Source organism: Argiope bruennichi, chromosome 2, assembly GCF_947563725.1.
Source record: "Argiope bruennichi chromosome 2, qqArgBrue1.1, whole genome shotgun sequence".
NCBI lineage: Eukaryota > Metazoa > Arthropoda > Arachnida > Araneae > Araneidae > Argiope > Argiope bruennichi.
The window spans coordinates 100,762,372-100,785,350 of NC_079152.1; the positions used below are offsets into that span (position 1 = coordinate 100,762,372).

At 28.4% G+C, this 22,979-nt stretch overlaps 1 protein-coding gene across 4 annotated transcripts in view; it reads right to left on the reverse strand.

Moving 5' to 3' along the window:
* The window catches only part of LOC129962107 (SEC14-like protein 2), a 48,091-nt gene that overhangs the window by 23,149 nt on the left and 1,963 nt on the right, over positions 1 to 22,979 (reverse strand). The window contains exons 1-5 of one of the 4 annotated variants that reach the window (XM_056075835.1): positions 11,148 to 11,285; positions 7,831 to 7,965; positions 6,004 to 6,079; positions 2,100 to 2,143; positions 66 to 125 (exon numbers count right to left, since the gene is read on the reverse strand). In XM_056075835.1, coding sequence (XP_055931810.1) covers positions 66 to 125; positions 2,100 to 2,143; positions 6,004 to 6,079; positions 7,831 to 7,881 — 231 coding nt within the window. In that variant the 5' untranslated portion in view covers positions 7,882 to 7,965; positions 11,148 to 11,285. Of the gene's footprint in view, positions 1 to 65; positions 126 to 2,099; positions 2,144 to 6,003; positions 6,080 to 7,830; positions 7,966 to 9,332; positions 9,481 to 9,560; positions 9,695 to 11,147; positions 11,286 to 22,979 lie in introns of those variants that run through there. The other 3 variants (XM_056075834.1, XM_056075836.1, XM_056075837.1) reach the window with 3 other exon arrangements.

The following is a 22,979-nucleotide window of genomic DNA, read 5'->3' on the forward strand; positions in this document are numbered from 1 at the left end:
AAATAAAAATAATGAGGATTCAATATACAGATATATACAGAGAAGATTTAAAATTTTATTCTTACCTCTGGTGGTTTAAATTCCTGAATTTTATTTATTTGCACTTTCTGTCTCCATTTCAACATCTGCCAATGAAGAATAACTTTTTTAATTATTTCACAGATTTAAAAAATATTTGATTTAATAACTAAGGATATTCGAACAAATTAATATTCCATACATTCAGAAACATATTAAAAGTTTCCAGTTTTGATCTGAATAGAACTTATACGTTTTTTGTATGAATTAGTTCTATATATCTCATTGCGAATACTATCGCAAAACTTGAAATTTAATTAATAGCATTTGGAGTCAATTATAAGCCAAAGAATTAAAAAATTATTATTTAAATATTCTCTTATTTTTGAATCAAACATAAGCAGAAAAATATTGTATAGAGGATGTTATAATCTGCTTGTTTTGTGCACTGTAATAAAGAAAAAAATTATTATGAAAGAAACTAAATTTTGGTGAAATGTTTTACAGAAAGTAAGAAATTAGTAACTTTGTAAATAAAAAAATGAATAATAACGAAAGATAAGTGGACAGTCTTTAATATTAACTTATCAATTTAAAAGTTTCGTCCTTTTTAGACGGCAGGTCCATTAATTTGGCAACATCACAATTCTGCCCTCTTAGGAAAAACGAGAACCTGCTTCCTCTATCGGGCAGTTTGTTATCCACATTTTTAGCGCCCCCAAGAAGACAGCCTTTAATACAAAGATTATACTATTGCCATCGTATATAATAATTAAGTCACACTACAGTCATGGGCTCTTGTAGAAATTCTGTTTGTCACAGGGCATTATCCATTTTGTTCTTCACTGTTTCCATTTCACAGATCATAACCACTACGGGCATCTTACCTTTCTACCATTTCATGACAACTTCGAGAATCATTATCTTCACTAGAAAGTCTTTGTTATAAAAGAGTCCTGAGCAATCCATCAACATCAAGAAAAGAATCAGAAATATGATAACATTCAAAATATATGATGAACAATTACTCTAATTAGAATATTCATGTCAAACTTTTCAGTGAAATATTTTAATATTTTGGGCATTTTATTCATAGTTCATTTGTGATCCGTCTTTAGTACCTCATTTGCTGTCTTCCTTAGCTTTGATGTACCTAAAAGACAGCGCTTCGCTCGAAATAAATTCCTACCTTACGACTCGTTTAAAGTTATTAGCGAAGTCAAGTCAAACGCGGAATCGAACATGAGAAAAATGCATGGGAGTTCGAAAGCCTTAACAACTACTCGATCTCTGATACGCTTATGCAAGTCATGTATAGACAGTCACATGTTTCACATAATTTTTTTTTTGTTCGTGTAAAATCGCTTTTTTTAATAAAGACACCTATACAGATAAATTTAAAAAGAAAAACCTTATCTAAATACACAGTTTGATCCAAGTCGTTAGAGCCGTTTTCGAGATATATGAAATAAATTTATATATATAAAAGAATTGCTCATTTAAACTTATACGATTCGGCCCGTCAAGCAGCATTTCTAATATTATTTTATAAAAGCGATCATGCAGTGCTTTACGTTTTCACTTATATTGCGCATTATGAGGTTTATTCAGTATTCTTGCACTCTAGACATTATCCATTTTCGTTTTTATCATTGTTGTCAATTGTATATATTATCATATTTTTGCAATTGATTGCTTGTAAATTTTTGTCTTTTATAACAAGTCCATGTAGTTAAAACGGATAGGGGCTACATGAGTTCTAAAATCAGATGCGTGGTGTTATGTTAATATGTTAAGATAATATATAAGAATTGTAAATAGCATGGAAATGGAAAAATCCAAGCTATTACCATCACTTCCTGAATGCTAATTTAATGAATCCATTAGGTTAAAGGTTAATGTTTTAAAAATTGATAATTTTTACCTGAAACTTCTTGAAGTTTCAAATAATGCGTTAAATTGCATTAATTAAGTAACTTCTACTAGTTTAGAAATATAATAAAATACACAAAAATATATGGAAATATCTCACTGACAAAGCATTCAAAACTGAACTGACTGAAATAAAATTTTATAAATACCTTTGTAAGCATATTTTCAGCTTCAGTAATGTTAAAATTGTGATCTGTAGAAAAAAATATTATTCATTTTAGTTAGCAATAATCTGTCGATTCTTAATATGTGGTAATTATAATATTTGAAACAAAAATATAAAATTATTTTAAGGGAACATTCTCAATACTTTTGATTATTGCTGTTGCTGTGCAAATATTTTAGGTTGAAAGAACAATTTCAACTAAAGATGTTTATCTTATATACTAAATAAACATTTTCTTTCTAATTAAAGATGTTGCATAATCCATAGATTGATTGATGAGAACCAGTGAGAGTGGTCCATCCAAAACTTTCTAGCATATTCTCTAATAAATACCTCCCTCTCCCCTTCCTCCTGCATAAAATAATGGACATTAAGCATAGCCATGGATGCCATGAATGCTTATATTTCTATTCTAAGAATTAACCACACAAGAAATCTGCTTTGTATTATCTATACTTATAAATAAAGCTCAATGTGTGTGTGTGTGTTGGCGCTCTACAGGCCAGGTCATTTGACATACAGCTACCAAATTTGGTACATGTATACCTTAAAGGTCGGGAATGTGCACCTGGGGTCCATTTTTTTGAAATTTTAATTAGAATTTTAATTATTAATTAAAAACTAACTTTTCCGCCAAAAAATCTTCCATTTTCCCCACCGCCAAATGAGTAAGGCTTCAGTTTTTTTTCCTCCCAACAGTAATGAGGCTAGGGTTAACATTTTTCGGTGGATTATTTCAAACGATTCTGTTTATTTTCTTAATGTTTTATGCATTTAAAATTAAACAGTGTTAATTAATCCATGTGTCAGATTCATTCTGAAGTACTTTTGAATTAAAATAACACAGAATAAAGGAAATTAAAAATTTCTAATCTGCATAGCGTTACCCCAACTGGCGTAGAAAAATTCACGCATTTGCGTTACCGTAACTGGTGAAGAAAATTCACGCATGTGCATTGTCTTCTGATTGTTGACATGACAACCATCATCAACGGATGATTTAAATTATTTTTAGGTTAGTTGCATGCTTTTGTAAGTAAATTGTATTTATGTAAGTTATATATTTTTTTGTATATGCAAATAGTTTTAAGTACATCGTTTTTTAAGTAGTTTTTTTTAACCTGTTTTAGACCGAATTTTTAAACGATTCATTTTATTTTCTTAGTGTTTGATGCATTTAAAATGAAACATTGTTAATGAATCGATCTGTTCATGATGAATCTGAGAAAATTTTGTTGAGAAATTCTTGAGATATTACATTAATGAAGAAAGATATTCTTTAGTGCCCATAAAGTTTAAACGCTCAGTGACTCTATTATCAGTAATCATATTATTAAAAAAAATGCTTTGTTTCAGTAAAAAATATTATTATATTAATTGCAGATTAATCATTTACACTTTAATTTAAAGCATAAATTCTACCAGGGGTAACAGAAATTTAGAGAGATACATATCACGTTATGACTGAAGGCCTTTATAATATTATGAGTGAATTATATGACTATCAAAATTTGAAGTTTTAAAATATTTTGCTGAAGAATCTATTAAAGTTGGAATTGCGTAAAATATTTAATGGTACGACCGGAGTTTAACCCCCTGCTTGGCAAAATTTTTAAAAATCGCCAACAACGGCCTTGCGAAATGTTCAAAAGCAAAGGAGCAGATGTTCATTTATAGTGCATTATAAAGATTGCCAGCTTATACAAGTTATCGCAACTTGGCGAAGAGGGGGGTTAAACTCCGGTTCAACCTATTTAATTATTAAAATTTAAATGAACATTAAGATTGGCGAACCGGCTGGTTGCCAAAGGCGGCTAGTAGTAAATAAAATCGGCGCTTGTACATTAATTGCTCGGCTGCGAACCAACAACAGTTACGAATTATCAATTGTTGACATGAATCTACTGTGCAATTTTTAGAGAATTTTTCGGAATTGTGGTGTATGGATTGGAAGTTTTAAAGGCTGGCGTATGGTTAATACATAAATACCAGAAAATTGATATGCATATATCAGGTCTTTTTTTTTCTGATCGATTAAAACCAAAATTTGACCTTGAACTACAATTTCATATGATCACATACCCAATTCACTTCTTTTACTTATTACACTTTTGAGTAATTGTGTTTGATTGTGGAAGTACAGATCGGTATACGGTTAATTCTTTGACAAATTTGTTTCAAAATTTGATAAAATTCTATAATTTAGATCTGAAGATTGTGAACATAATTTCATTTACCCTCTTGTTACGTTTATGAAATACTTCATATATATGAATACAAAAATACAGACCAACGGACGTTCAACAATTGTAACAATTGGGCTCAAAATTTGAAGCGGGTCTGCATTTTAAATACTACATCTATGCCCCAAATAAATCTAGTTCCTTCACTTTTTTAATCTTCGTGCCCACTTTTATTCAGATAGTCTGACTGTTTCTGAATGGATTTCGTTCAAAATTCGATAAAAATCTGGATCTGATCGAAAATGTACTAAATTACTATACACATAAGAATTAATTGAGAGATGACAAGATGAAGATTAATTTATTTTGGCATATGCAGATAAATTACCATTTAAGCATCGTTCTTAAAATTGGATTAAAGTGACATAAAATATTGTAAATAACCTATTTGCTTTCGATTTTAAAAATTCTCATCTCAATTTGTACAAGTTTAAACATTTAGTTTTAGCATTTTCGTTTAGAAACTAGTATAATTTATTTTCAGCTTTTGCTTTAAAATTTATTGAAAGAAAATATCATCTTAAATTATTTTGGAATCGTTTAACAACTTTAATGAATCATATTCAAATTTCGAAATAGTTTATGTTTGTTTTCCTGTCTCTTAATTATGAATGAATTGATTTTTTTAAACTTTAATAAAACCAAAACTACACCAAACTTTGGTGACTGCAAAACGCAAGTTGAAATGCATATTTACATGTACATGCATCTATACTATAGAATTTCATATCTATATTTTTCAGTGGATAGATTTCTTATTTTTTAAAGTTTAATTCTCTTTCCAAATATTAATGGACATTTAATATTATCATTTTCTTTTTGTATGATTTGAAAACATTTTAGAAATGTGTAATAATGCGATTGATGCCAATGTATTAATAGCTTAGATGATAATAACCCATCAGGAGGTATTTAAAATAATTTACTTAAATTCTATTTTAGAAATTTGGAAAAAATATGACAAAAATGATTAATCTTGTGGATTTATGGAAATGTAATTCCATTTTTCTGTAAAGAATAAGATCTAAAATTACTATAAAAACTTCAAAAGTATGAAAAAAGAGTTTTCGGTTTTTATGATTTTAACAGGATTGAAATATTAAATATGACACTTTGCCTTTGAATATTTTATTCGAGTGAAGTGTTTGAAGTCTCATGATACTGGTTATTGAAATATTTTAAAAAATGGTTTCATAGTTTCTCTTTTTTTATGGCTCATAAAAGGGATTTAATTTCTAATATATACTTTTTTTTCTATTTTGAATAAAGTGAAATTAATTTTTAAGAAATAAAAGACGAAAGCAAAAAACAATTTGAATAAGATGTGATTGGTCTGTGCATTAATTTTTTTATTGAACAAGTTTTTAAAAAACTTGGTTTTAAAAAAAAATTTTCTAAAGCGAGAACCAGAAGTAATGTAAAGGAATTAAGAAATTATTTAAAGTTTTTCTGGAGTGCAAATAAATTCACTTGATTTTGCTTTTCTTAAAATTTTCTTGAAGATTTTTTGAATTTTAGAATTACACTAATATTTCCCTTTTTCTAGTATTATTTTCTTTTCAAAAACTAACAAATCTGCTTTAAGTCGGGAAGTTTTCATTATATAGTATTAAATTTTTTAAATAATGAAAAACGCTGCAGTACCTTTGAGAAACAAATAAAGCCTGTAAGTGTCATCGTATAAATCTCTTTCTTGGTCCTTTGGTATTTTCTCTCTTAGCTGAAAAAAAAATGAAATGAAGCTCAGTGGCTTTTATGTAGTTTATTGTTTACCATAAAATGTTGCAAACACGAAGCAATATGTTGTAAAGCAGCTTTATCAAATACAATGTAATAATTTTGAATAACAAGTTAATACATTACCATACAAATATTCATTCCGTATTACTATTATTAGAGTTACATACAAGGGGTCCGTAGAAAACTGAATAATTTTAAAAAAAGTTCCAACTTGTAAATTTGTATCATTTGTGTTTTCTTTGAGATTGAAATGCTGGTATGATGTGGTGTGGTGTGGAGAAGGGGCGTGCCAGCTCAGGTGCCGTCCTCGTCGTCTGACCAAGATTCAAAATTACGAGGTCCGTCCCAAAATAGCCCTAGTGTTGCTTTACAACGGGCCGTTAATATAACTAAACTAAACTTGAGATTGAAATGAATACTATGAGCATATAGTCATTGAATTCGATAAACAAGTCATTAAAAGTCATTGAGCTCTTTACTCCCAATGAAAGGTGGATCAATTATTCAAGCTCAGTGAAATTGTTAATAATATTTTAAATAAGTTATTTTTTAATATGTAATATTTTAGTACCATTTTTATTTTTTTTTTAGAATTTTTAGGAGTTTAAATAATTTAATTTATTTAGCCCTTTTTAATAATACATTTGTTTAAAAAATAATTCACAAGATTTTAAATAATTTTAAGATATTTCCTAATTTTAATTACAAATTTAAAAAAAACATCTACCTATATATACAGGTTATCCCAAAAAGATTGAAACGTTGTTTAATTCTTTATCCATTAGAGATAAATGGTCGATGTAAATTGCAAAATTGTTCAAAACAAGGTACAGAATAAGACTACAATCATAATTTTTTCCCCTTTAATTTTCAAAAAGTTGCACATTTAAAATTTTTAATCTCCCCTTCTATAGAAATTCCTTTAATTAGAAAGATTTTTCTAATTATCTTATTTCCATCCAACAATATCATTAAAAAAATAACATAACTGTATTTAAGATGAATTATGATACAGAAAAATAACTGACATATGCCGTTTTTCGCATCACTTAAAACGCTATTTCTTCGGAGAAAATAGGGGCCGTATACAAATTGATATTGGTAAAATTGATAAACAATTTTATTTTAGATCAAAATTATCACATACAAAAAAAGTTTGGTTGACTTGTACTGAAAAGAAATAATTCTGAGAATAAATAAGCAAATTGAAAAAGAAATCTCTCCATTTCACTATACTATATTAAAAAAAAATATTTTAACATAAATATTTGAAACGACAAAATTATGGTTAAAAGAAAGAAAATGCAAGATTTGTTAGAATGTAAATATTATACATTTTATATTTTTATATGTAAAAAAAAATTATTTCTATTTTAACATATGGTCCCTATACAGGCGTTCAATTTTCAGTTAAGTATAACTCATTCAATTTTAAAGGTACGAGTATTCGATTTTTTTGTAATGATTTTGCTGCATAAAATATTAAAGCTTCCTAATTGACTAAATTTATTTTGAGGAGTCAAAGAGAAGAATTTAAGAATTAAACTGCGTTTCAATCTATTTGCGACATATTGTATTTCAACAAACAATAGAGTGTCTCTAAGACTCATAACAATTAAGGCAATTAAAGGCAAATAAATAGGTTTAAAGACTGTTAAGTATATTATTTAAACATTTTTCGAAGTATAAATATAAGGCATTTTTTTTTCTTTTGATTTCTTGATTGCTTACCTTTTCAATCGCTTCTTTCTCCTCAACCGTATAGTCTTCTTCTGATATCATTTTTCGCTACGAAAATAATTGTTTAATCAATCGACTATGAATGCAAATAATTTATGGATCAGATAGCAAAGAACCTTTTTTTTCCTATAAGAAAAAGTGTAATACTTAAAAAACATTTTAAAAGAAATATAGTGAAAATAATTTGTTTTTATAAATTTTGTAAAGTTATTAAATACTTTACTTTACATACTTTAACTGCTTTCTCAATTTACACAAATAAAATAATAATAAATATATAATAATAATAATATTTTCTATTATATTATTTACGTTTAATGATAAATTATATTGATAATAAGAAAAAATGAATTCACTTCTAAATTAATGTATGCATTCATAAAATACAATCACTTCTGAAAAATTAAATAAGCAAAATATAGAATAGGACGTCATAACGGAAATAAATTAGAACGATTTTTTCAAGATATTTAAAAAATAAATATGACACGAGTTTTCTTAAATAAAAATTCTAGCAAATGACACAAAAAAAATTAGTAACGCTGATAGATGATTTTAAAATAGAAGAATATAGAGAAAAATTGAATACAATAAAGTGTAAAGCAGGTTTATAAGCTACAACAACCTAAATAAATTAGTGAATTTATTTGAAAAGTAGTGAATTTTTATGATAGCATCTTGTATTTTTTTAAATAAGATTCTATTTGGTTAACTATTAATTTAAATGCACAACTTACATAAAATAAATTCAAATGCTAGATACTAAAATTAATTATTTCTTAATTGATTTATGAAATGTTATTAAAATTAATCAAAAAGGAAATGAAAATAATTGTACAAATCAACAATGTATCATTTTTGATATAATACAGAATATAAATGGTACTTTTAGCAAAAAATTATTGGACTTTGTAACGAAATATTAAAAACTCAGTAACATTGAATTAAGGTCTTTGAAAAATTTATAATTATAAAGAAAGCAAAATGACAAATATATACAAATAAATCTTTAACAATTCAAAATGGGAAACAGTACTAGAAAAGTTTCAATTCAATAATACAGTATGCAAAGAGAAATTAAAGTTATTCATTTGTAAAAGTGCTTTGATATCTGCATAAAAAATAAACAAGCGCAATTTTCGTATATGTAAAAGAATTAAAAAAATAATGCGTACAAATATTTCAAAAAAGAATTGGCTAGTTAAGTTTTATTTATTTATTTATTATTATTATTTGTAGCAAAATGTTATTTCTGGAAATAATAATTCCAAACAAATCTAAAAATTCATATATTGTACATATGTACAAAAAATGATATTTTGCTTTATAGGCATGAAATTTTCTAAATTTTAGAATGTAATAGGAAAAGGAGTTTTGTGGAATTGCTTTTCCAAGAATAATGGATGAAAAACCTTAAAAAAATGACAACATTTTGTTTGATTTTATTCAAATGTATAAAATTAAAAGAAATTACATTAAGTAAATTTCCCGACCTTTAAAATATCTAAAATATGCAAACTTTAATCCTTTGTGTTGCTGTGTCCGTTCTGAAATGCTAAAACCAGACACGACAAGTATTTGAACAGTTATTTACTATTTGAAGAGATTTGTAACATAGATGCCATACAATGCAGCGCAGTTGTCAAATGTAAACACAAAAAAATATCTTAAAAATAAAAGTGGACTAAACATATCCCCTAGACTGAAAATCTTCTACTTACTGACGGTTTAGACAGAATCCATTCTTGTGAAGAAAACAATTATCTTCTTGGAAAGAATATGAATGAATAGGGAATTAAATAAAGGAAAATCGCGATATTATGTAAGAACCGATTTCACAAACTCATATTAGCATAACAAGAATGATTGCTGAAGGACAGTCTGATAAATATGCGTCCATTAAAGGCAAAAAATTATAAATGCAATGCGAAGTCATATGATTTTCAAACTTGATCATTCACAAAAAAACTATTTACCAAAAATTGCGCGTTTTTCTCTTGAAAATTATACTTACGCTTAAGTTAAAAATACCATAAAAACCAACAAACGCAGCTGTAATGTGAAAAACGATCACGTTATATTTGAGCTTTTATTACAAACTGTCGATCTTACAGTAGTTTAATCTATGAGGAAAACACAATGCTGCAATTTTAGAAGAGGAAACTATCCGAGTCATATGAGACATTGTATCCATAACTATATAAAAGAGCTTTAAAAGCATATTTTTGTCTACAGCTAATGGAATAGACGGCTTATTAAATTTGCTTAATGGTCATGAGAACCTTCAGTTTGCTTGTTTTTGATATGTATATGACCACAGACAGCAAAGACAGCTACAAACTCAGCTCAGTGATCAGCAAAATAAATTAAAAAAGCAAATCCAATTAATCAGCACTATAAATTAATAATAAGGAAAAAGTGTAAAATAAAATTACTGGTAACATTCACTTTAAATTAATTCAAAATATTATGAAAATTATATAATAATATTTAGCACATTTCATGATTTAAATACGTGAAATGTCTCAATATGATTAATAGGAAACGAAAGAAAATTTATTGTTAGTACTAGATAGGTCATTTTATCTAATTATATTTTTTTCCATTATCAAAAACTTTCAACAAGCGAAATTAATCTGCTAAAAATTTCTCCACTTTACATAGATGTACTGAATAAATATTTTGGTACAAAATTACTATAAATATTGAAATATAATTATTTTATGTAATGTCTTTAAATATTAAGATATTTTATATAATAACTATAGCCATTATAAAGATTAAACTGATGTAAATAATAAACACACTCGTACTTAACATTCACAAAAATATATAAGAATTCAAGGTAAAGCGATGCAGTCTATATATATTTATTAAATGAAAACATTTATCAATAAAATTCTGGAAAATCGATTTTTACAATCAACAGTTTATTGTTTAATATCAGCATAAAAATTTGCTCTAGATGAAATTGCTCCTTTAAGTGCATAATTCTTATCGCTTGTAGAAAAATGACTTTTAAATTTTTATCTTCTTTTAACGTCACAGAGAAGCTGTCTCAGAGAATCTGCTCATTTTTTTCGTTGTTCAACATATATTTCCATAAAAAATTTACATAAAAAATCTAGTAAAAACGAAATTACGGAAGAGTTTGGCCAAGTGTAAAAAAACAAAACAAAAGCAATTTGAAAAGAGATAATTCAATATGCAAGATTCAACATCTATTACTTTGAATTAAAACTTAGAATGGATAAATAAAAATTTATACTATTAATAACAACATAGCATATGAAAGAAAAGGTGCATACTTCAAACATATAATCATGAAGAAAGAAATCCAAGAAATTTCAACCCATGTTGATATCGTAAATATTTCATTAGAAGGACATCAAAGCAACGGGTATATGCATTTCCTAGTATTCGCTTCCGGCCAGCACGTCCGGTAAATGACGTTCTAATATCAGTAAAAACAGATTAAAGATACGTAAGAGAGTTGACTGAAATGCAAAATTCCAATTATAATTATTATTACATTATTCTAAGATAAAATACTGTTTGACACGTTAACCTATATTAAAATCTATATATATAAAAGGATTATGTGCGTGCAAATTCAGGTTGAGTTTTATAATCGCCATTTAATAATAGATGACTCGTTTGGATTTATTATATACTCGCCTTAGCGGAAGCGCTATTTTCTCGGAGTTAGATAGTGCGAAAAAAATGTGTTCAAATCAATCAGTTTTGATTATATATTAAAAACGTAGAAAACTGGAAGTTGGAATAAATGAAGATGTTAAAACTCATTCATAAAAAATTCAAGTCGGCATGAACTAAGTAGAGGCGTATACGTTTTAGTTTATACAACAAAGTTGTTGAACTATAGGAGCACCGTCAATTTTGATTACCAATTAATTTCGCCACTTCGGAGTATTTAAAACAGTATGATATCTATTTGTGAAGAGATGCATTCATCAAAACTGGTTGACTAAATTAATCTTATTCATACTCGTCCTTTTCGGCAATTATTTTAATGTTATTAACATTATTTCGACAAATTTCGATGAAATACATTTTATTAAAGCAAGAAAAAAATATAAAGGTTAGGCTGAAAATTGATTTACTGATTATTATTGAAAGTTGAATTATTTTTGGGGGATTTTTCGCTAAATGTAATCGTGACAATTTTTTTTTATTGATACCTTAAAAGCCATTTGTGCCCATTTCCTGTATCCGTACAAAATGTTGCCATCAATCCCTGCATGACAAAAAATCATGACAATAAATATTAATTCTTAACATTTTTGTCACCAGCAAATTTGAATTTTACAAACTGATGATTTGATTTTTAATAATTGATGTAAAATTCGTATTAGCATTTCATGCAATTTGAAATAACTTAAATTTACATTTATTCATAAGTGTATTTATAGTTATTATTATTAGCAGAAATGCTTAAGTATATGGAGAGCGATGCTAGCAAGGATTATGTAATGATCCCAAAAGAATCACAATTTGATTCTTGGGAGTTGGTGAACGGTGCAAACAGGAGGTGTAACCCCCTAGGGCCTATTATAAAAAAGTCGGTTACTTCTAAAAATGAATGATTCAGCATCGTAACTAATGCAATATACTTGCTTTTCCCGTCCTCAGAAGTTAACAAGGTGCAACAATTTTCAACCAGTGAGGTTAGTCTCCCTGAAACACATTTTATTTGTTTTGATCACCATGAAATATGTCAGCTGATTTAGGCAAGTGAATCTTAGGTATTTTTAAAAGAATGTTGTAAGCATTAGGGATTTTTATCCCTTGACTCAGAGTGTGAAAATGCTGATATCATCAGTTTTCTAGAGCGCGTGATAAAGATAATCAAATAAAAGTGGAAAATGGATCAGGAAATAAGAGAACATTTAGAGTGAAGTTAATTTGGGCAAAATTACGATAAAAATTAGGAAATTTATTAGGATTTAAATTAGATTTCAAAATATCATTACACACACACACACACGATTGATAACAAAGTTTGAGACAAAACCAATACCGAATTCCATTGATTTAATCGTTGAATTTATGAATTAATGTGCTATGTGTTTACATGTGTGCGAAAGAACAGACCAATTGACGGTCAAGCGTTTGTTGGATTTATTCAAAATTTGATATCTACATTTTGAATGTTTAACTTGTGTGTCAAATTTTATCTTTCCAGCGCTTAGTGATTTGCAGTTACCAAGTTCATTTAGATTCGAACAGTATACCAGATTTTGTTGTGAATGGAATTTGCCCAGAACTTGATAAAAACGTACAAATTTGGAGTAAAAATCATGTACCAAATTTCATCAATCTAGTTCAAAACGGGTTTTGCATTATTTTTGTTTTTGAAAAACATGTTTTATGTTTTAGAACTTAGGAAGGTCTGAAACATGGAGAGTCATCAAAATCTGGAGTTACATACTTCCTCTTACAATACTTTATTCTTCGTATACGAGAAAGTAAGAATATAACCCGATGGAGCTTTGTAACCAATTACTTTTAAAACTGTTTTATTCTGCTTCCACATATTCCGTGTTTATAAGAAGGCTATTTTATAATTTTTTCATTTATTTCATCATGTACTAGAAATCTGACATTTTGGACAATAATTGCGTTTTGAGCCCAATAGAATATTTTAAAATTTTTTATTTTATTTTGAGCACGTCAGCAGCCGAGTGGATTAAGATTTAGCGAAGTCTAAATCAGGAATATAAATTGGTGAAATTGGTGAAAGACGGGCCTTATTCTCTAACAAGTAGGCCTACGTGTTTTCTTTAATCATGAATTGCTTGCTCCGATGTGATTGAATGTTGAAAATATTCCTTAAAGCCAGATACAAAAACAAAAGGCAATTTTTCCTGAAAGTCTTCATAAAAGCAATGGATCTTATTAAGATCGCTTCATAAAGGGCTTCCTTAATTCTTCAATGTGACTTTGACGACAGAAGGTACGGAATACAATAGAATATGAGATACAGATGCAAAATATAACAAACTGCGTCAGTTGCAGAATATAGCAGAAGATTACAGCTAACATAATTGCGAAAAACGTTTCTCCTAAAAAAACTCTTCCATGAAGGTAACCTATAATGGATCGTATTAAGAATTCTTTCTCAAGCGTATTCTTGATAATCCGAGGTCACTTTGATAACAGAAAATGATGAAATTTCGTTCTATTGTGAGGATTTGCATAAATATGCACGCTAAACTGATATTAGAGCTACCACTCTTTTTAGCGAAATGTTCAATCGATGTCATATGATTCGACAAAAAGCACAGAAATGTTACAAAAAATATTCTAATTATTCCTATGGCAAGGCATATTTCTCATGTTAATAATAGTATCTAATTTTTTACTTTCAACCTATGTCACTGTAAGCTTTTTACCTTACTGTGGTATTTATATACTTTAAAATACGGAAATGTTTACTTCGGAATGGTTCTAAAGATTTTTTGATTAGAGTTTAAATTAATTAAATATTAAATAAAATTTTGGCATTTTTAGTTATAACTGCAGAAAATACAAATGCATAATGACATAAAAATTATTATTACAACATCCAGAAAAAACGAAAATATTTACTGTTTTAATGATATAAATTTAAATTTATTTGTTGCAAAATTAATATATATATATATATATATATATATATATATATATATATATATATATATATATATATATAAGTTGCCACGATATTTTTCCTTGTTCCTATGAAATTAAAGCCGTTTACATTGTTTATTCCAATATTCAATTTCATGTTATTTGATTCTTTGTCAGAAAATGAAATTTCTAGTTTTCTCTGCTAATGCTAGTAATAAGAGAGGAATGTTTTCTCTGCTAATTCTAGTAATAAGAGAAGTGTCTGACGATCCTTTAAAGGCCATACCGTTTGACATATAATTATCAAATTTGGCACATATATACTTTAGACGATCAGAATATGACCCTCAGGGCAATTATTTTGATGTTGCGCTGTTAGATCTTATAATTTTACACGCGCGAATTATTGCATATCTATATTTATTTCGTGTATATCGGAAACGGTTCTAACCATTTGGATCAAATTGTATATTTAGGTAGGGGTTTGCTTTTTAAGTTTATCTATGTAGGTGTCTTTCCTGTAAAAAACGCATACATATTACCCACAAATTTAATTTTTAAATAACTATTAAAATAAGTACATTAGATTTCGAAGTATAAGAAGTACAGTATAGAGATCAAAACAGCATGAAAGAGGCTTGTGTTACATGTCATGGGTTCGTGTCCCGGATTTTGCTTTATTTTTCGTTTACGTATTTGTATTTAATATATTTCTTGTTAATTTTATCTACATTAATGTCTTCTCCGAAAAGAAAAAGCATTTTACACACACATACACACACATTTTTTTTATAACTAAATACTAGAGCCTTTTTCTATCTGCTCTCATGGTGACAATGTCATACAGCGCCATCTCGGACCCGATTTCACCATGATAAAACTGAGTGTTAGTTCACAAATATAAGCAATGATAGATGAACTGTCAAAAAATACTGTAATATAACAAATTGTTTCTTTACTTTACTTTACTTAATAATACTTTAAACTAAGTGCATTCATGATTTTTTTATTGAAACGACCAGTTCATATTTAATCAGTAAGTGATTCGTATCTAAATATTTTCTCAAAACACACACATGCATACACACAATTTAACAAAAAAGAAAAAGAAGGGAAAAAATCTGCCGTGCGGAACTCGATCTTCCAGATACAGTGAGATAATATGTAATATCCATGCGATCTTGCCAAATGCCTTGGCTTTATCTAGAAGGTACCTAGCACTATTTCAATTTTTGGTATCGTTAAAAATAATTTGCTGAAGGAACTATTTATTTCAACTTATCCCTAAATCCTTTAACTGCAATCAACCATTAATCTAGATGAGGCAACTGGTCGCCAAAGGTGGTTGAGAAATAATGAATGAAACTTCGTTCAACGGAATCTACATTTATTTAATTTTTCTTTTAAATCTGAACTAGGCAAACTTTACTGAATCTATTTCGAAGTGGAATTCAACTTTCAATGATTTAATTGGCCATTTAAGAGAGTAGGAAGTCTGTCCATTTTCTGTGCATCTCGTGATTTTTGATGGAGGGTAGTTTCAGTTTAGATTGTAATTGCGTTGCATATGAATATCAACGTGCGTTGTTCGCCTCGTGACTCTAATCAATTTTAACTTTCGCTGTCTCACGTGACCAAGTTAGAAAGCACGATAATTTTATTTGGATTTTATTATATTGAAAATTTATCTCATGAAAAGGAAATGAGACTAAGTTTGCAAGAAAAGGAAATTCTCAGGTATAAGTATTAAGTTAAAGAATTTTTTTTTTAAATGTTGTTTTTCGTTGTCATTTTTTATAATATTGTTTATATTTTCTTTGAAATTATAAATAAAAGTTTTCTTATTTCATATATAAGTAAATCGTAGATTACTAATTGATCATCTACAATATAAATGACATCATTTAAAAAAATGAAAACGTTTTTCAAAATTATTTTTAAGCTGTAATATATTTTACGCTTTTTTTACAAGGAATATAATTTATAATTATTTTTTACGCTTTTTTATAAAGAAAAAAAAAGCTAGACTGAAAAGATTATAAAGCAAATTAAATGATATTTTAAAAATTTTTTAACAAGAGTACACAGTTAATTTTAACGTATAAAATTAACTGTGGAAACGGGTATCACAGAAAAGTTAACAACCTCAATTTTTTAATATACGAGTTTTTTACTACTATTTGATTGTAAAATAAAATAGACAAATAAGAAACAAATGAATAAAATTTAAAAAAATGGAAGTTTTATTAAAAAGGAAAAATGTCAAAGAATTAAGCCCGAATTCGAAAAAAATCGTTCAAAGAATTGCAGCTATATCACTTAATATGAACAGTGTGCGAATTTTTCTATTTTAATTTCAACATTGTCTTTCCTAGGAAGTATAAAAGCAAAGTGAAGTTCATATAAACAAAGTTTTATATAAACAAAGTAAAAGAACATTAACCACATCTAAATTATTTATTAATTATTTCTAATTTTTTTTTTTTTTTGGTTTTAAATGCTCTTTAGAAATTTTTTTCTGAATACTACTTAATTTCAATTTCCTGAAAGATATAAAATATATTCAGTTCCTTTAATTTATGAGGCTTATTAAAATCATTGAATTTTTATCAGAGGAATAAAAGAATTTTTGCTGATTTTCTTTTCATAAATCAACTCATAGTTTGTTATTATATATCCATTAAATGAATTTGAGAACAATTGTGAAAATTGGATTGTTATGAAAGTTGTTTCTGGTTTTCAATATATAGAGAACCGAATTGCTCTGAAATCAAATTTTTTCTGAAATGTCTGTCGTTCTTTATCATTTGTGTATGTTTTTCATGGACATTGGTTTAATTTTGTTGATTTTTAGTTAGTGCAATTATGAGGAACAAAAAGTCCTCTTTCGCTTTTTAATGCTTTTTTACTTCTATAAATTCAAGAATGTTTTTGGAAACTCGAGAAATATTTATGAGATTTTTCTTATTTAAGAGTTGCAGCACCCCGGTAGGCCATTCAATATAGGTGTTGGTCATATTAATATGCTGATCATAAATAATCAACTTATTTATTATTATAAACAGAGAGTCATAGGTAAGAGAGAGTCTCGGGTCACATTTTGCCATTTGTGAGCATCCTAGGCAATGTGGTTTTGGTAGTCGTCTTGATGTTTAATTACTACACAAATTAAGAAAAACTTTAAAATTTTAATATTTCCTCTTGTGGATTACTGGTTAGAAACAATAAGAACGAATCGGTTTCTAAACAAGCGACAAAGGTAAAGACAAATAAATTCGTTTATTATAAAGTCAAAAGAAAGCAGTTCTGGAGGAATCGGACTATGTGCTATTAATCATTTAAAAGGCCAATATTCATTCGCAAAAAGTTATTCCTTGTCCCTAATGGGTTTTACAGGTTGTTATATAATTATCATTAATATTTGTTGCTTCATTATGAAATAATTAGTTCATTTATATAGGCTGTCACCACTAAGTCCTTCTACTTCACATTAGTTTGAGAACGTTGACAGCTATTGCCACAAAATTGATATCTAAGTATAGTAAGATGAACATGCGTGAAATCTGCTACAGCGCCACCTGTTGACGAATCGAGCAAACAGTCCTCATTCGACAACGATGCGAGATATGGGGAAAAGATCAACTGCTAAACTGTAGAACGCTCTTGGTTTAGCACGAAACCATGAAAGCAATAATTCTAAGAATAAAACGTGTAAAATGCACATTAGTTTAGACGCGATTTCCCGAACCTGTGACTTAAAAACTTACAACAGGAGAAAGGGCCAATTTCTAAACAATAATAGTCTATCCGATGATTTCTCTGAAAGTATATCTTATGCAGTAAATTCAAATGACTTCTCCGCATTCGCTGCAAGACAGTAAATGGCGCATTTATGATGCTTATTCCAGTGTGTCGCATGATCTGCGATAAAATGTGCAGCAAGAAATCAAAAAATGATGAAAGTTGTGCAGTGTAGTTGATAGAAAGCATTTCAGGTTTCAAAAATAAAATTATCTGTTGATAACAAATTGTTACATTTTATTTCCGAACGCTTTTCTGGAATAAAAGCGTTGAGAATTAAGACCAAGAAAATGTGCGTTTAGCAAATTTTTTAGCATCATTTCTGTCAAAACGCCCTTTTATACTAAATAAAAGAAATTCTGCAATTTTGTGGTTGTCATTTCCTCCGTATGTGGTACAATTTTCAAGATCGAAATGTCATAATGGAGTCACCATTATGACACTGTTACCAATCAGAACTTGTAGCCCATGGTCACTTTACGATATATATAAACACCAAAGTGTGTGGCAGTAATTGCTGCCATTCTTAAGTTAATTCTGGGTAAAATAACTTCTGTGTTAAACCTGTGTATTATTTTCAATGGAATAATTTGAAGTTATCGATTTAAAAAGTCCAATAGTAACCAATCTTATGGGCAACCTTTCATCAGGATAAAGCTAGATCACATAGGTGTTTAGTTATTTTGCGAAAGTTGTTGGAGTTTGGAGGGTGACATCTTCTCTCCAAATCCATACAGTTTTTGCCTTCACATCTTAGCTTCCCATCTATCTCACCCTTTGCAAAATTTTCTAAATTATAATTTGTATTTTGTACAGGACTGAAAATGGAATTTTCAGCAATTTTTAACCATAAGCCAAAGACGTACAAAGTACGAAGTATATAATACAATCGTCAAATGACTCAACTTTAGGATTTTGATGGTATGTCATGTCAAAACTCCTTTTTTAGGATTATGTTTGTAGGGAAATCTGTCTATTTGTTTGTAAATAAGATAACTAAAAATTGCAAATTCCCAGAAGAATGAAATTTGGTATCTATACTTTGTATCAAAATGGCAGATTTTTGTCTTTCTGTTGCCTTTGTCTCACAACATGCATGCAAGCACAATAATTCAACAACGAAAACTATAGATTTATGAAATTGGATATATGGTTCTTCTTCTTATTATTATAGATCAAATCTTAGATTAAACTTCTCAAAGGATTGACTCTTTATTAATTAATTAGTCGATTACTGCATATGCGAATGAGATTATCTACAATTTTTGAGTGAATGTTGATGAATGAGTATTGAATTATTGAATAGTATATTGTTACAAACCTATAATATTGCTACCCGGCACGAATAGAGTCATCGTATGAAAGACCGTTGTACGATCGGTCTTGTACGTGCTGAGATCAATGAACTTAGAGCTTGGCGACAGACTTGGCGAGCATTTGGCGGCTTGGCGATAAATTTGACGAGTTTGGCGACTAAATGGATAGTACCGGAAAGTTCGAGAACTTTCAAGATCCATCCACTAACAACCGAGATGCAGCCAGGTACGCCCTGATTGGTCAGAAGATTCTAGCCCCGCCTCCCGGAACTATAAAAGACGGGCACTCAGAAGCTACTAAGTTGTTGTTGTGTGGATCGTCCGAGTCGTCGTGTGTATCGTCACAAGTGGTGTGAGAGGAGTCGGAGTCGCCGACACGTAGAGAAACTGGAGGATTAGACAGCAAGAAAGCTGCTGAACTACAGCAAATAAATGCGCTAAGTAATTACAATTAATTGACGGTATTTGTAATAGAAGAAAAAAATTTTGTAACAATATAATAGTATTAGTATACACTGAGATTGTTGACCACTATCTAACTTTGGATCGAATCCATCAAAGAGTACACTCTCTATTTGTTTATCTTCCTGTGTGCTTGCAAACATAGAAACACAAAAGCCCACAAAAAATTAGAAATCTTATATATAAAATTGATTCTACAGTATATCAAATTTTGGATTCAACAGTGAAGGGATTCAAAAAATATGTTCGGCTTTCTTTTCTTTACTATGAAACAGGAAATTAAACACAAGCACTTCCGATATTGTCTAAGCATATAAAACAATCAAAGGAATGACATTCTAGCTAATATCTTTTTTCCAAAACTCCTTGTGTAGAACAACATTAAAAATTCTTGATGTTTAAGCTTCTCTTCTTGAATTTTCTGCTTAAACATCAAGAATTTACATATCAAGTACATTTCCTACTTAAATAACAAGTACATATTACCAGAAGGAATTTCCTACTTAAATAACAAGTACATATTACCAGAAGGAATTTCTTACATAAATAACAAATACATATTACCAGAAGGAATCATTGTATATCAGAAAGGTCATTAGATAATTTTATTGTTACTTTGTATGAAATTAATTTCCTCGCTTTATTTCAATGTCCTTGCATATCTTGAGGTAAAAGGGGATTGAGTAGAAAGGACAATCTCATCTTCCGGCTAATCTCCTTTCTGATAAAAGTAAACTTAAGAATGGCTAAAGCAATTGTTTTAAATATTTTTTTGATCATTATGTATGCATTTGTAATAGGAAAATATTAATACGTTCTAAGTGCATTTATACGAATTCCGTTTACAAATGAATTCCTATCCTCATTGACAGACAAAACTGGCAGGATATCATCAAGACATTGAAGCAAATTCTATGTCAATATATGTTTCTTTTCATATTATTTACGAGAGAATGGCCGAATGTCCCAAGTTGAAACTTATTTGTTCTTAATAATAATTATATTAAAATGAAAGTTAGTTATCATTTATTCTGAATGAAATGAGTATTTATAATTTATAAAAGACAATTATTAATAGATAATGATTATTGGGTTTTGTATTAATATTTTTTAATCTATTTTGTGCTTTTAAGATATAATATAGAATCCAAAAAAAGCTAACAGAAATGAGTATAAAGATTTTCCTTTCTATCTTGGAAAAATTTCCAAATAAATGAAGGCTCCATCTATATACTTATAATAAAGCTCAATGTGTGTGTGTGTGTGTGTGTTGGCGCTCTACAGGCCAAGTCATTTGACATACAGCTACCAAATTTGGTACATGTATACCTTAGAGGTCGGGAATGTGCACCTGGGGTCCCTTTTTTGAAATTTTAATTAGAATTTTAATTATTAATTAAAAACTAATTTTCCCGCCAAAAAAATCTTCCATTTTCCCCACCGCCAAATGAGTAAGCCTTCAGTGTTTTTTTCTTCCAACAGTAATGAGGCTAGGGTTAATATTTTCCAGCTGATTATTTCAAACGATTCTGTTTATTTTCTTAATGTTTTATGCTTTTAAAATTAAACATTGTTAATTAATCCATGTTTCAGATTCATTCTGAAGTATTTTTGAATTAAAATAATACAGAATAAAGGAAATTAAAAATGTATAATCTGCATAGCGTTACCCCAACTGGCGTAGAAAAATTCATGCATTTGCGTTACCGTAACTGGTTAAGAAAATTCACGCATGCGCACTGTGTTCTAATTGTTGCCATGACCACCATTATCAACGGATGTTTTAAATTATTTTTAGGTTAGTTGCATGCTTTTGTAAGTAAATTGTATTTATGTTAGTTATATATTTTTTGTATATGCTTATAGTTTTAAGTACATCGTTTTTTAAGTAGTTTTTTTAAACCAGTTTTCAATGATTTAAATTATTTTTAGGTTAGTTGCATGCTTTTGTAATTAAATTGTATTTATGTTAGTTATATACATTTTTTGTATATGCTTATAGTTTTAAGTACATCTTTTTTTAAGTAGTTTTTATTAACCTAAATTATTTTTAGGTTAGTTGCATGCTTTTTTAATTAAATTGTTTTTATGTTAGTTATATATTTTTTTGTATATGCTTATAGTTTTAAGTACATCGTTTTTTAAGTAGTTTTTTTAAACCTGTTTTCGACCGATTATTTTAAACGATTCATTTTATTTTCTTAGTGTTTGATGCATTTAAAATTAAACATTGTTAATGAATCGATCTGTTCATGATGAATCTGAGAAAATTTTGTTGACAAATTCTTGAGATATTACATAAATTAAGAAAGATATTCTTTAGTGCCCATAAAGTTTAAACGCTCAGTGACTCTATTATCAGTAATCATATTATTAAAAAAATGCTTAGTTTTAGTAAAAAATATTATTATATTAATTGCAGATTAATCATTTACACTTTAATTTAAAGCATAAATTCTACGAGGGTAACAGAAAATTAGAGAGATACATATCACGCTACGACTGAAGGCATTTATAATATTATGAGTGAATTATATGACTATCAAAATTTGAAGTTTTAAAATATTTTGCTGAAGAATCTATTAAAGTTGGAATTGCGTAAAATATTTAATGATACGACCGGAGTTTAACACCCTTCTTGGCGCAATTTTTAAAAATCGCCAACAACGGCCTTGCAAAATGTTCAAAAGCAAAGGAGCAGATGTTCAGTTATAGTGCATAATAAAGATTGCCAGCTTTGGCGCGTTATCGCAACTTAGCGAAGAAGGGGGTTAAACTCCGGTTCAACCTATTTAATTAATAAAATTTAAACGAACATTAAGATTGGCGAACCGGCTGGTCGCCAAAGGTGGCTAGTTAGAAATAACTTACGTGTTTATATTTCAAATTTTTCTACTACAATAAGTGTTGTTTGTGAAATGTGATCTT